The 13499-nt window shown below is 35.5% G+C and overlaps 1 protein-coding gene across 4 annotated transcripts; it reads left to right on the forward strand.

The window, feature by feature from the left end:
- The first annotated feature begins 2906 nt into the window (after positions 1-2906).
- On the forward strand, positions 2907-12586 carry LOC114270863 (protein transport protein SEC16B homolog). Of its 4 annotated transcripts, none has more exons than XM_028212495.2 (14): positions 2907-3069; positions 3189-5241; positions 5347-5667; positions 6834-6962; positions 7044-7166; positions 7301-7471; positions 7726-7851; positions 7969-8103; positions 9250-9377; positions 9455-9563; positions 9645-9962; positions 10075-10230; positions 10341-10639; positions 11611-12586. In XM_028212495.2, the coding sequence occupies exons 2-14, from the start codon at positions 3382-3384 to the stop codon at positions 12122-12124; spliced, it is 4389 nt and encodes a 1462-aa protein (XP_028068296.2). In that variant the 5' UTR covers positions 2907-3069; positions 3189-3381; the 3' UTR covers positions 12125-12586. The 4 variants fall into 4 exon arrangements, with proteins under 4 accessions (XP_028068296.2, XP_028068301.2, XP_082752105.1 ...); XM_028212500.2 differs by having other exon boundaries at positions 2929-3069; positions 3146-5241; XM_082895979.1 differs by having other exon boundaries at positions 2929-3069; positions 3146-5241; positions 10081-10230.
- The last annotated feature ends 913 nt before the right edge of the window (positions 12587-13499 follow it).

Below are 13499 nucleotides of genomic sequence, written 5' to 3' on the forward strand. Positions count from 1 at the left end.
ATATGAAAATTATGAGTAATTTTTATTTTTTAAAATTTTTTCATCAAATTAAATTTTAATTTTTTAGAAAAAGATTTGAAAATCAATTCAAACAGATCCATTTGGGAAGTTGAAAAAAAAAATTATGAATGAAAAAAATTAATGAAACATTTTATTTTTTAACTAATGACAAATAACTTAGTAATTTTTTGATTTTTAATAAAAATTGACTTTTTTCTTAAAACCCCAAACATGCACTCAAATTCCATCCAGTACTTTTTCAAAACTTAATTAATGTGCATCAACCTTCTCATAGTGTCCCCATCTATGGTTTGGGGTGGGGGGTGGAGAAAGTGGTCCATAATTTTGGGTTTAAAATTCAATATAATTATGTGAAATATGTGGAGTTTATTGTATATTTTTTAATTTAAAAAATTGATAAATATAATTTAATAGTGGTATAATTCACATCTTGTTGGGCCATACTAATTTGTGTAGGCCCAACCTTTTAGATTGGAGGCCACAACCACAGTCGACTGGGCTAGAGGGAGTCCTGGTTTGGGATCTACTCAAGTACAGTTTAATAGCCCACCAATAAAAAGCAAAAACGGAAAAAAAAAGAAAAAGAAAAAAAAAAGCACAAGGTCCAATACGTGGTGTGCGTGCATGCACCATTTGAATAAGAATAATGTAGTTAGGAATATCACGAGGCGGGTTTGTCTTTTTCTGCTTTTGTCTTCGCTGACAAACTTTGCTGCCGTTTCTGCTCCACCCTCGTTACAGGTAAAATTTTTCAACCCCACTCTGTCTACGCGGATGCTCGATGCCCGTAAATATTTGATTACATTTTAAATGATACAAAAAAAATTAAAAATTATAACAAATCAAGTTTGGATCAAGAGAACAATATTTGCCTTGTCCAATCCCCCATTATGGGTAATCAAAATATAATCTGCTTTCACCTCACATAAATATTGAAATGAATAAAATTCATTTTATTTAAACATGTATAAACAGATTAAATTAAAATAGCCATCCCTAAATAGAGTAGAAAATGATCAACGTAAAATTGTTGGATGGTAACTCAAAATAATTTTGGTCAGAGATTGCTTAAATCTAAAATTTTTAGATTTTTAAAAAAAATATTATTTATAGTTGAGATGTATGTTGATATTATTATCAACCAATAAGGGTTCTTTGGTCAACAGCAATACTAACAAAATTTAACAATTATTGTATATTTATTATATTTATTATATCTATTTTTTTTTGGTAAATTACAAATACACCTTTTAAGATTTGTTTAAAATACGAATTGTCCCTTATGACTTGAAAAATTACAAATACCTCCCTATCAGAATTATTTTTTTACCAGAATTAATTGAAAAAGTAAAATTTCTAACTGTTCACCTAAAAAATAATAAAATTAGCTGAATTATTAATTGAAATGAAACTTTAACATTATTAAAAATTGTTAATTAACTTTATGATTTATCAATAAAATGACTTATTTGTTATGAAATTAGAAATCTTAGAGGACATAATGTAATTTCTAGAATCAGAGGGAGTAATTTGTAATTTAAATAAACTTTTGGACTGTGTTTGTAATTTACCTTCTTCTGTAATCACAAGTATTAATGTATTGGGTTTAAAAAAGATGGTAAGTATTTCATTATTAAAAATCGAATAATAATATATGCACTAATTAGTGTATTAACTAGTGTATCAATTGATGGTTTGGCATAATTTAAGAGGTTTTTAATATTTATAATGTGATTAAGGAGTGAGGTCAATAATAATGTCATAACTAGTATTGGTACATTAATTAATACACTAATTGGTTCATATAACACCACTGTTAAAAATCTAATTTATACCATTAATAAGAGAGAATACATTAATTAGTCAATGTGGAATTTAAACACTCAAACGAGTCTGGTTCTAGTAGCATATGTGATCAAAATTGAGTTTTAATTAGTTTATATAATAAGACCAATGCTAATATTGGAAAAATTGAAAATGAGGAAAAAAAAACTTGAAAAAGTGTAGAAAAATTATAAAGTGTTTTGAAATTTATAAAAAAATGAATAATATCGGGATATATATAAATTTTGTTAATTTCTTATATTCAGGAGATACTTATTAGCAAAATTTATTAAATAATATGATATATAATTTTAAGTGAAATCAATATATCTTTAGGTGCAAGTTCTACAATTTTGAACAAATTAATTTTCTATAAACTTTTGATTTGAAGGGAGTATCGATGTAGTTAATTATATGTTTACTAAACGACATGAACAATAAAAAATAAAAATAAAATAAAACAGTGTAGATAGAGCATAGTTTAAATGACATTAAATAAATTACAATAATTTTAAAAGTAAAATTAATTTAATTTTATCAAATAAGGCAATTAATTAACTCAAATTAAATAGTGTAAGATGTGCATTGCTCGTACTTTCAATGTGCCGTTTTGGAAGCTTTCATAAAAAAATCACGTTTTTTTATCATTTTTCAAAAATGTAAGTAGCAAAAAATGTAATAAAATTGGTTTGGGAAGAGCTAAAAACACAAGTGTGAAATTACAAATTAGGGCTTATGATAAAAAAATAAAAAAATAAATTTCTTATGTTGGATAAGACTATTTTGATCATTTTAATTTGATTTGACATTATAAATAAATATTAAATAAAAAAACAAAAAGTCAACTTTTTATTAACTTTTCAAATCACTTTCCAAAAAATTAAAAAATTTGAAAAAAAATTAAAAATTAACTTTTTACCAACTTTCCAAAACACCCTAATATTAACCTACACCATCAAACTCAGCCAAATCTAATAAATATATGACAAACATTTATTAGCCAAAAAAAAAAAAAAAAAAAAAAAAACTATATTAGAAATAAAGTAAAACAATACAAAAACAAAACAAAACCAAAAAAAAACCGAAACGCAGTAAAATAAAAAATAAAAAGACACTTGGCGGGGTTGTTGAGACTCTTGAGACCGTCTCGCTGGTGGGAAATCGAGGGCTTGTCTTTTCCCTCTCTCTCTCCGATTCGCTTCGGAAATTGTTGTCTCTCAATCGGTAAGTTCAGTTTTCAATATGAATTTCCAGTGTTTTTTTTAATTCGATGTGTTGAATTTAAAGCCTAAATTTGCAGATTTGAGGTGTGATATATTTTTTTGTGATTGGTAAAACTCTAGATCTTGTTTGTTTTGTGCTTCGTTTTGTCTGGATTTGAGTTAGTTTCGCTGTAGTCGGTGGTTTTGTTGGGATCTCGGATTTCTGTGACGATACGAGCTCGCAATTCGAGGTTTTGGGTCTGGGTTTGGGGAAATTTTGGTGGGTTTTTTGGTGAATTGAGTGGAGGATCTAAGAGGGGTTAGGGTTTGGTCGATGGCTTCGAATCCTCCATTTCAGTTGGAGGATCAGACGGATGAGGCTTTCTTTGACAAATTAGTTGTTGATGATGATGATGATGATGTTGTCTTCAAGGTCACTTCATCATCGTCGGTTCAGCATACCGACATTATGAATGATTCTGATGAGGCGAAAGCATTTGCCAATTTGAGTATTGCTGATGTTGCTTCTGGGTCTGAAGATTCAGCTAGTGAAGCTGAGACCCAAGTTAAGGAAGAAGAAATTCGCGGTGATGTTAATGTGGTGTCGGTGGATGGGAATGTTGAAGAGAGTAGTAGCTCACTAGTGTCATCCAATTCAATTGGGTTTGAATTGGATAGTGGGGTTGAATCTAGTGGTGTGGATGTTGCTACGGAGGTGAATTCGGATTCATCTATAAGCAAGAGTAAGGGATCTGGAGGTTCAGGTGTTAAGGAGGTGCAATGGAATGCGTTTAACGCTGATTTAGGGCAGAATGTTAGTAGCGGGTTTGGATCGTACTCGGATTTTTTTACTGAACTGGGTGATGGTGGTGGAGGATCTGTTGATTCAGCTGGGAAGGTGGAGGATAATTTCAATACTGAATCAAAGATTAGATCTAGCAGCGATGAGCTTAAAACTACCTACGATTGCAATAGTTATGATTACGTGCAAAATCAAGAGAATCAAGCTTATGATGCTGCTACGGGACAAAGTGCAGATGGGCAGGATCTAAATAGTAGTCAATATTGGGAGAATCTTTATCCGGGGTGGAAGTATGACACAAATACTGGGCAATGGTACCAAGTGGATGGTTATGATGCTACAGGAAATGTACAAGGGAGCTTTGACTCTAATCTTTCTGGTGATTGGGCTGCTTCTGATGGGAATTCACAGGTTTCTTACTTGCAGCAAACTGCTCAGTCCTTTGTGGGTACTGTAACTGAGAGTGGTACCACAGAGAATGTCACTAACTGGAATCAGTTGTCTCATGGCAGTGGCATGACTGAGAGTGTCACTAATTGGAATCAGGTGTCGCAAGAGAGTGGCGGTGCTGAGAGCGTCTTTAATTGGAATCAGGTTTCACAAGGGAATAACGAGTTCCCAGCGCATATGGTTTTTGACCCTCAATACCCCGGTTGGTATTATGATACAATTGCCCAAGAGTGGCGCTCGTTGGAGTCCTACACCTCCTCTGTTCAATCAACAATTCAAGGTCATGATCAGCTAAATCAAAATGGATTTGCATCAACTGGTACATCTTCCCATGAAAATGATCAAAAAACTTCTGGTGACTATGGGCAAGTGGAAAACTACAGCTCTCAAGGCTTTGCTCCGAAAAACCAAGATTCTAACTTGTTTGGGTCTTTCAGTAATTACAATCAGCAGGGTGTGAATATGTGGCAACCTGAGAATGTTGACAAAAGTGAGGCTCCTGTGGATCTCAGTGGAAACCACCAATTGGAGAATAATTATGGTTCAAATTTTTCTGCGAACAACCAAGTCAGTCAACAGAAGTCTTATGATTCCAGGGGAACATTTTCATTTTATGAGAAAGCAAGCCAGGGTCATAATGACTATACAACCACTGGTTCACGATCTTTTGTTCCTAGTGAAAACTTCAGCCAGCAGGTTAATCAGCCAAGCATGCAGCAGAATGAGCAAATGCATGTGTCAGACAATTACTATGGCAATCAGAATTCCATAAATTTTTCGCCTCAACCGTTTCAGAGTGGCCATCAATTTTCTAATGCTCCTAATACAGGAAGGTCATCTGCAGGCCGTCCTTCGCATGCGTTGGTTACTTTTGGGTTTGGTGGAAAACTCATTGTGATGAAAGATAATAGTTCCCTCAGTGCCTCATCCTATGGGAGCCAGGTTAGCTCATGAACTCTTCTAGCTTAAGTTATAATGCAAAGTTTTATCATATGTCATCACTTGAATGAAAAAGCTAAAAAAAATTTTTGCTTCTTGTATGTGAAGGATCCTTTAGGAGGCTCAATCTCTGTCCTTAGCTTGATGGAAGTTGTCACTGAGAAAATTGACCCATCAAGCATGGCAGTGGGCGCCTTTGATTATTTCAACACACTGTGCAGACAGTCCTTTCCTGGTCCCTTGGTTGGAGGGAATGTTGGTAATAAAGAGGTGAACAAGTGGATTGATGAGAGGATTGCAAATTGTGAGTCTCCTGACGTGGATTACAGAAAAGGCGAAGTTTTGAGGTTGCTTCTCTCATTGCTTAAGATAGCATGTCAGTATTATGGAAAACTTCGATCTCCTTTTGGCACAGACACTGCATTAGGGGTAAAAGCATTCTAAACTTGCTGTTGGTTTTATTTTGACCTTTGGTTATATATAACTGGTTACAATCAGTTGTTAATGTCTAGTTTTTTCCAAATGATATTTGTATTGTCAAGTTCTAACTTATTGCTAGCGGAATGCATCTGATATTTGAGTCATTATAGTGTTCTATTACAACCTACGCTCGTTTGTTGTTACCAAACTTTTCAGAGTTGCTTACGACTAATTTTCTTATTTGATCAGCTGTAAGAATGAAAAGTATATCCCTACACTTCCCCATTTCTCAGGAAAGAAAAAAGATGAGTTAAAAAAAAAAAAAAAACTCCAACCCACTTGTTTATACACCAGGTTATCATTCAACCACGTAACAGCTTTGGCAGCTTTTGTATCATTTCTTTTTGGAATGTTGGAAATAGTACATACTTTTTCCATTAATGATTCAAGTCACTCTCATTTCTGGAGTTCATTGAATTTTGCTTGTCTACTTCTTAAAAGCTCATCAATTATGGATTATACCTAACCCCTCCCCCCTGCCCTTTTTTTTTTCCCCTCCCCTATTTGTTCTTGGAATTTTGTGATGAGTCATGGAATGGAAAATGGTCTCCATGTGCCTGCCCTGCTAGGCAATTTTCCTTGACTTCGGGTTGGTGGACCTCTTTGAAAAGCTTTTGAAAGTGAAAAGGAGCGTGTTGATGAGGGCTTAGGCAGGAAAATTTTGTTTCTTTCTTAACTTTTATTCATCTTCTCTCTCTCTCTCTCTCTCTCTCTCTCTCTCTCTCTCCTTTCTTTCTTTCTTTCTTTCTTTTAAGACCTGATGATGGAGTAGCATGTCATCTTAAAGGTAAAGGGGCTTAAGCCTGACATCTGGGCTTGGTCAACTTTAAAAAACACAAGGCTACGCACTATACGTGAAAAACTTTAGGAGCATCCATGTATTGACTTGGTTTGTGTTGTGGGCTTTAATAGTCACTTTGAGAATTTTTTTTAGTTCAATCTCTGGTTATTTGATGATAACTTTTCAACATTAATGTCAACCTGACTTGTTATGGTATTTTGCCAAAAAAAGTGGTCCTTACTTTTTCTTCATTAGCAACTGAATTCATCAACAACTGTCTACAGATTTAAGTAATATGTTATTTAGTATTTTTTGGCTTTGGTATTTCTAATAGGAAAGTGATGCTCCAGAATCTGCCGTTTCTAGACTTTTTACATCTGCCAATAGCAATGGTGCGCAATTCAGTGACTATGGTGCTCTTGCCCACTGCTTGCAGAAATTGCCATCTGAAGGACAGATGCAGGTATTCCACGACTCACTCTGTATGCATTTACTCTACTTGTTGCAATACATTGCTAGTAATTGTTATTGACATACATTTTAGGCAACTGCTGCGGAGGTACAAAGTCTTCTGGTTTCTGGTAGAAAGAAAGAGGCTTTACATTGTGCAACCGAGGGTCAGTTATGGGGTCCTGCACTTGTTCTTGCCGCACAACTTGGTGATCAGGTTGGTTGTATTGTTTTCTTTGTGCTTTTTATGCTTGCCTTGCAGCTTTGCCAATGGTTTTATGGTGAAGATTTGTCAGTTTGCTAAAGCATCTGTGTGTGTGTGTGTGTGTGTGTGGGGCTGTTTCAATGCAGTTTTATGTCGACACTGTGAAGCAAATGGCGCTTCGTCAGCTAGTAACAGGCTCACCTTTGCGGACATTATGCCTGCTAATTGCTGGTCGACCAGCAGATGTGTTTTCTACAGACAACATGTCTGGTGGCAGCATTCCTGGTGCTGTAAATATGTCTCCACAGCCTGCGCAGGTAATATGTATTGAAATTTTGCAATTACTTCATAATGTGTACCTTATGTTTTGGATCATATGGAAGTTCTCCCATTTTTTATATTTGAGCCGTCATTGATAGTGTTTGACTGGGAAAGGTGAAATAAGCTTTGAGACCAATCTTGTCCATGTTGTCCTTGTTATATGTTTTGATTTTACAATTTTTTTTCCTGTGGATATATTTAGCTCAGCAAGCTCAGACCTCAATTTTTTCTCTTTTGCTGTGAACTTCAGTATGGCACTAATGTTATGCTAGACGATTGGGAAGAGAATTTGGCAGTAATAACTGCTAATAGAACAAAAGATGATGAACTCGTGCTTATTCATCTTGGAGATTGCCTGTGGAAAGAGAGAAGTGAGGTACATTCTGTATATTATTCCTCTTCTTCAAGATTTTAAGTGAACTTATTTTCATTCTTTCTACATTTTTTTTAGTCTTGTTTTGTGGCTTATTCTTACATGAAAGTTATGATTCAGATTATTGCGGCACACATTTGTTACTTAGTTGCAGAAGCAAACTTTGAACCATATTCGGACAGTGCAAGATTGTGTCTTATTGGAGCAGATCACTGGAAATTCCCTCGAACATATGCTAGTCCAGATGCTATTCAGGTGCCACTCAACTGCTATTGTCTCCGTAGGTGTTTATCGTGTTTGAAAAGATGGAAAAATATCAATAACAACGTTTTTCTTTTCATGCATGTTTCTATACTTAAAATTTGGCCAGTAGTTTCTAGTCTTCTAGACTTCTGGTTGTTTGTCCAACCCTGAAGGGTTTTGGAGGTTGCAGGATAATTATTATGGTCTCCTCCTGGAACCATGCATTATTTAGGGAGATTGTTTATAAGGTTTCCGTAAATTATATGATTCTGCATATCTAACTTCATTGAGTTGCTGCTTAATGGAAGAGACCTTACCTTCTTTTAAATTTCGGGACCTTTCTCATCTTCTTCTGTACTCTTTAATTCAATTGGTGGAGTTAGAATCTGTTCAGCTTTGGTACCCTATGATTGGGTTCAGGAACTGAACTGAAAGCTCAAAGGAAATGGCATATGATGCAGCCTTAGATGTTCACATTTCTAGAAGTCACCATGTTTGTGTCTTGAAACTAATGTTTTGTAAGAATGTCTTAAAACTTATTTTCCATTGGAGATTCCCATCATCATCAAAGAAATTGAATCATTTTCCTACTGTATAGCGTAATTTCCGTCAGAATCTTTTACCAATAAAAAAAAAATCCAGAATCTTTGGTATTGTTTGTTGATTCTGCAGAATTTTTTGAACTACCTTTTTTTAAACAATGCCATTTTTCCTGGTTGTGGAGGTTGAATGATTTTCTTCCCCATGCTGCAAGTTCTGTAGGTTGAGACATTGAATGCCAGTGAGGTCTCTGACATTTATCAATGACGCATAAGTGCTCAATGTGATGGGCTAAACCTTCGATAAACTTATAAGATGAAAAATTTAAAATTTTTCTAAAAGAATGATGATGAAAATTTCTCTTTTGTATATGTCGTTTGTTGAATAGACTGGTCTATTTGTTGTTTACATTTAAGCAGCTGAATATAGCTGAACCTAACTCAGAATGTACTTGTGGATCCCTAGCACATCATATCTAGCCTGTCAGGAATCTGAACCTAAGTTGAGTAAACTTAAATCTTGAGCTAGGCTATTCATAACTGTGTTCTTTACACCCCAATCTCTCTCTCGGATTGGAAGGACATCTCACTGAATTTGGCTTATTCGGTTTTTGGACAGAGGACAGAGTTTTATGAATATTCTAAGGTGCTTGGAAACACTCAGTTTATCTTGCTACCATTTCAACCATATAAGTTTGTATATGCACATATGCTGGCTGAAGTGGGAAAAGTAACAGAGTCATTGAAGTATGTATACAAAACCTTTTCTATCATTGAGGGTTCTATTTAGCTTTTGGTCTCTTATCATCACGAATTTAATTCAGGTACTGTCAAGCACTATTGAAATCTCTGAAAACTGGTCGAGCACCAGAAGTGGACACATGGAGACAATTAGTCTCATCACTTGAGGAGAGGATACGAACTCACCAACAAGTATATCTCTCTATCTTTGATTTGTATGTCATTAATGTGGGTATCTCTGCTGATCCCTGAGCATGGACTTCACACTTGCAGGGTGGATACTCCACAAACTTGGCTCCGGCAAAATTAGTGGGCAAATTGCTCAATCTTTTCGATAGTACAGCTCATCGTGTTGTTGGGGGCCTACCTCCGCCTGTACCATCAACATCACAGGGTGCTGCACAGGCTAGTGAACATTATTACCAAACCATGGGGCCTAGAGTATCAACTAGTCAATCAACCATGGCAATGTCATCACTAATACCTTCAGCATCAATAGAGCCCATAAGTGAATGGACAGCTGATGGCAATAGAATGACAGTGCATAACAGAAGTGTTTCAGAGCCAGATTTTGGCAGAACCCCGAGACAGGTTTTTGATTTCTGACCATACTAGAAACCTACCTTTATTACAAATTGGTTGATGTATGAGTGTTCTCAAGATCTTGGTGACATATAAATGGGGTCTTCTCAACTTGATGTAGGATCAGGTAGATCCATCGAAGGAAGCAACCTCATCCAGCGCACAAGGCAAAGCGTCAGCCTCGAGTGGTGTATCCCGCTTTGGTCGTTTCAGTTTTGGTTCACAGCTCTTGCAAAAGACTGTGGGGTTAGTCTTAAAGCCCCGTCAGGACAAACAGGTAGGTTCTTGAGTTCTTTATATTTCCGTCATAATCTTTTGTATTGGAAGAAGTATTAAATATCTTGGTTTCCCTGTTCACTCGTTGTTTTCATTGCATTGCTACTGAAGGCAAAGTTGGGTGAAAAGAATAAATTTTACTATGATGAAAAGCTCAAGAGATGGGTGGAGGAAGGGGCTGAACTCCCTGCTGAACAAACCGCCCCACCACCTCCGCCAACAACTGCGGCATTCCAAAATGGAATGTCAGACTACAACTTGAAAAGTGTGTTAAAAAGTGAAGGGTCTCTCAGTGATGGAAGCCCAGAATTTAAAAGCTCTTCTCCTTTGGAACACGGTTCAGGAATTCCACCTATTCCACCTGCTACAAATCAATTTTCAGCTCGTGGACGGATGGGTGTCCGATCAAGGTAGCTCTGAAAACACTTTCTCTATATATGTTGATGCTGCATTATATGTTGGTTGCTAGTATAGTTATCTCCAACAGATACTCGTTGGGTACACAAAAGTTTCTACCAGTGGCATAGATGTCTGTGTTACACCTGCCAAGATAGGGTGGATCTAGATACGTGTTCAATTTTCTCAAGTTTGCATAAGCTCGCTGCCTTGAGTACTGGTAATAGTGGTCGTAGAACTAATAATTGTTTTTCCTCCCCTGAGCTTTACGCCTGGGTTCTAGTCTTCTAAGTTTTGAAAACTCTCTACCTTCAGGACTAGTTGTATTCAAATCAAGGTTGAACATTTTATTTCTCCCCTAGAGATTCGAAAAACCAGGTGGTGACTTTTTGGTGGTCAGGTGCCAAGAACTAGTAATTGTGTTTCCTTGCCTGAGCTTGTGCTTTATGCTTGGGTTCTAGTCTTCTAACTTTGATTACCTTCTCTACCTTGAGGACTAGTAATATTCAAATCTAATCATTTGATTTCTTCCCAGAGATTCAAAAAACTAAGTGGTGACCTTTTTGGTGGCCAGTTGCCAATTACATTCTTTTACAATTCCAGAACTCCGACGATATATGGCAAAGGCCATTCAATATGTATTTATGGATAATTTGACAATCATTAATATACATGTATTTGACAATCAGTGCTTTTAATTTTTTTTTCCTGGTAAAAAGTTAGGGTAAATTACACTAACCACCCTTGAGATTTGGAAAAAATACAGTGAGCCTCGTAAGTTTGGCATAGTTACACCGACCTTGAGATTTGAAAAATGGCTAGGATGTGTTTCCCTACATTCTGAGCTGGTAGGCTTAATGGCAGAGTTGGCTGCATATTATTCTCTGTGGTTACAAGCTGGCCCGTACTTGTCCTGGAATTATTTTTCCCATTCTTTTCGATATCAAATGTAATAACATATTTTTGAACGGGATTTTTTTGGCAGGTACGTCGACACCTTCAACAAAGGTGGTGGGAATCCAACAAATTTGTTCCAGTCACCTTTGGTTCCATCCACCAAACCTGCTAGTGGCGTCAATCCAAAATTTTTTGTTCCCACACCAGTATCGTCAAATGAACAGACATTTAATACTACTACCACAGATAGCATGCAAGAAACCACGGCACGTAATGAAAATTCCCCAATACCCACTGCGAATAACTCGTTCCATTCTCCTGCACCTCCATCATCAATGACAATGCAAAGGTTTCCAAGCATGGACACCATTTCAAACAAGGGGACAATGATGAATGGTGATGGCTCCCTTTCATCTCATTCTAGGCGAACAGCTTCGTGGAGTGGAAGCTTTAGCGATGCATATAGTTCTCCACAGAGGACTGAACTAAAACCTCTAGGGGAGGTATTGGGTATGTCACCATCATCATTTATGCCTAGTGAACCTTCTTTGCCGAGGAATAGTGGCAGTTTTGGGGATGATCTTCATGAAGTAGAACTTTGAGCCCCTGGGGATGTAAATATATCAAGTTTTGGTGCCTCCCTATTGTTAATTTATTGTCCGGCACAATCACTCCCTGTCGTCTTCCAATGCAAAATGTTGGTAGCAGCAGAATTGTAGTGAAGAGACCAATATACCCTTTTTCTTTCCCCCTCCAGTTGTATGTTAAAATGCAGTTGGCTTTACTTAAATGTTTACTGTACTTTTAGGGTTAGATTTTTTTGTTTATTGTCCAGGAGTTGACACCATCTGATGCTTAAGGAGCTGGTGTTTTCTTAGTATAAAAGCGATGAAAGCTTGGCGAGGCTGCTAATGTACAGTTCATTGTTTCATTTATTCAGAAAAGAAAATGTCACTTTAAGATGATTCAAGAAACATTTATGCAGAACTTTGCAGTGGGAGAAAGATAAGGGTATTAAGTTAAAAGAATAAGATGTTGACCCTAGTTGGTAGGGTTTATTGTCAGTTTATTTTAGCTTTTAACTTAATTTAAGGTATTTTCGTGTGTTTGATTTAGCATAATAATATAGATTATAGTTTTTTGTTTTCTTTGAGTGAGAGTAAAGAAGTTTTTCGGATTAGCTTAAGTGAGCAGTTGCAATTTGAAGGGCAAAATGACTTAAATGCCTTTCACAATTTTAAGTTATTACAAGTGTATTATGTATATAAACAAAAAAACACTCATTTTTGTCTCTTGCACGAAGGTGTTTGGCAATTTCTGGTGATTTTCTAGTGATTTCTGGCGAACAACAGTTTTCTCTCTTCTCCTCTCACACACGAATTAGAGGCGGTGAAACCCTAGCTCCTCGATCTGCTTTGTTGTTGGAAATCGCACATGCATCGTGTATATATGTAAATATTTGTCTCTATTCATTTCATGAATAGATTTCTGTTTACTCACTCTTTATTGTGATCTCGATCTTTTTCGCCGTCGTTTCGCCACAATTGTTTCTCTGGTCCATCATTTTGCCGTCATTTAGATCGTGTTTTGCCGTTCGCTGTTGCGACATACGGACGAAGAGAAGAAGAATGAGCAAATTTTATAATAAAATGTTATTTTATAATTAAAAAATATAATAACATTGAATTGTTAATGTTAATTAATACTACTTAATAAATTAAAAAAATCAATAATTTTTATATTGGTATCAATATTAATTGGTATTATTTATTAATAAATTAATTATTAATTGATACTAATTAATAACAATTGTTGATTATTAATATTAATTGATATTAATTAATTTATAATGAAAAAAAATTGTTACAACCATTACATTTTTATCAAATGTATTAATTTTTGTATTAATTGATACTAATTATATTAACTTTTATTAATGAAATATATTTTTTTAAGTTAAAACTGAAAAAAAAAATG

This window comes from Camellia sinensis, chromosome 11 (genome assembly GCF_055761805.1).
Source record: "Camellia sinensis isolate YWXY chromosome 11, ASM5576180v1, whole genome shotgun sequence".
Taxonomy (NCBI): domain Eukaryota; kingdom Viridiplantae; phylum Streptophyta; class Magnoliopsida; order Ericales; family Theaceae; genus Camellia; species Camellia sinensis.

What these genes read in the sequence shown, in the direction of transcription:
- LOC114270863 (XM_028212495.2), top strand. Translation starts at nt 3,382, where the DNA reads ATGGCTTCGAATCCTCCATTTCAGTTGGAGGATCAGACGGATGAGGCT. An exon ending in GCACAGACACTGCATTAGGG is followed by an intron (nt 5,668 to 6,833) that starts GTAAAAGCATTC and finishes TATTTCTAATAG; the next exon opens with GAAAGTGATGCTCCAGAATC. An exon ending in CTAGTCCAGATGCTATTCAG is followed by an intron (nt 8,104 to 9,249) that starts GTGCCACTCAAC and finishes GTTTTTGGACAG; the next exon opens with AGGACAGAGTTTTATGAATA.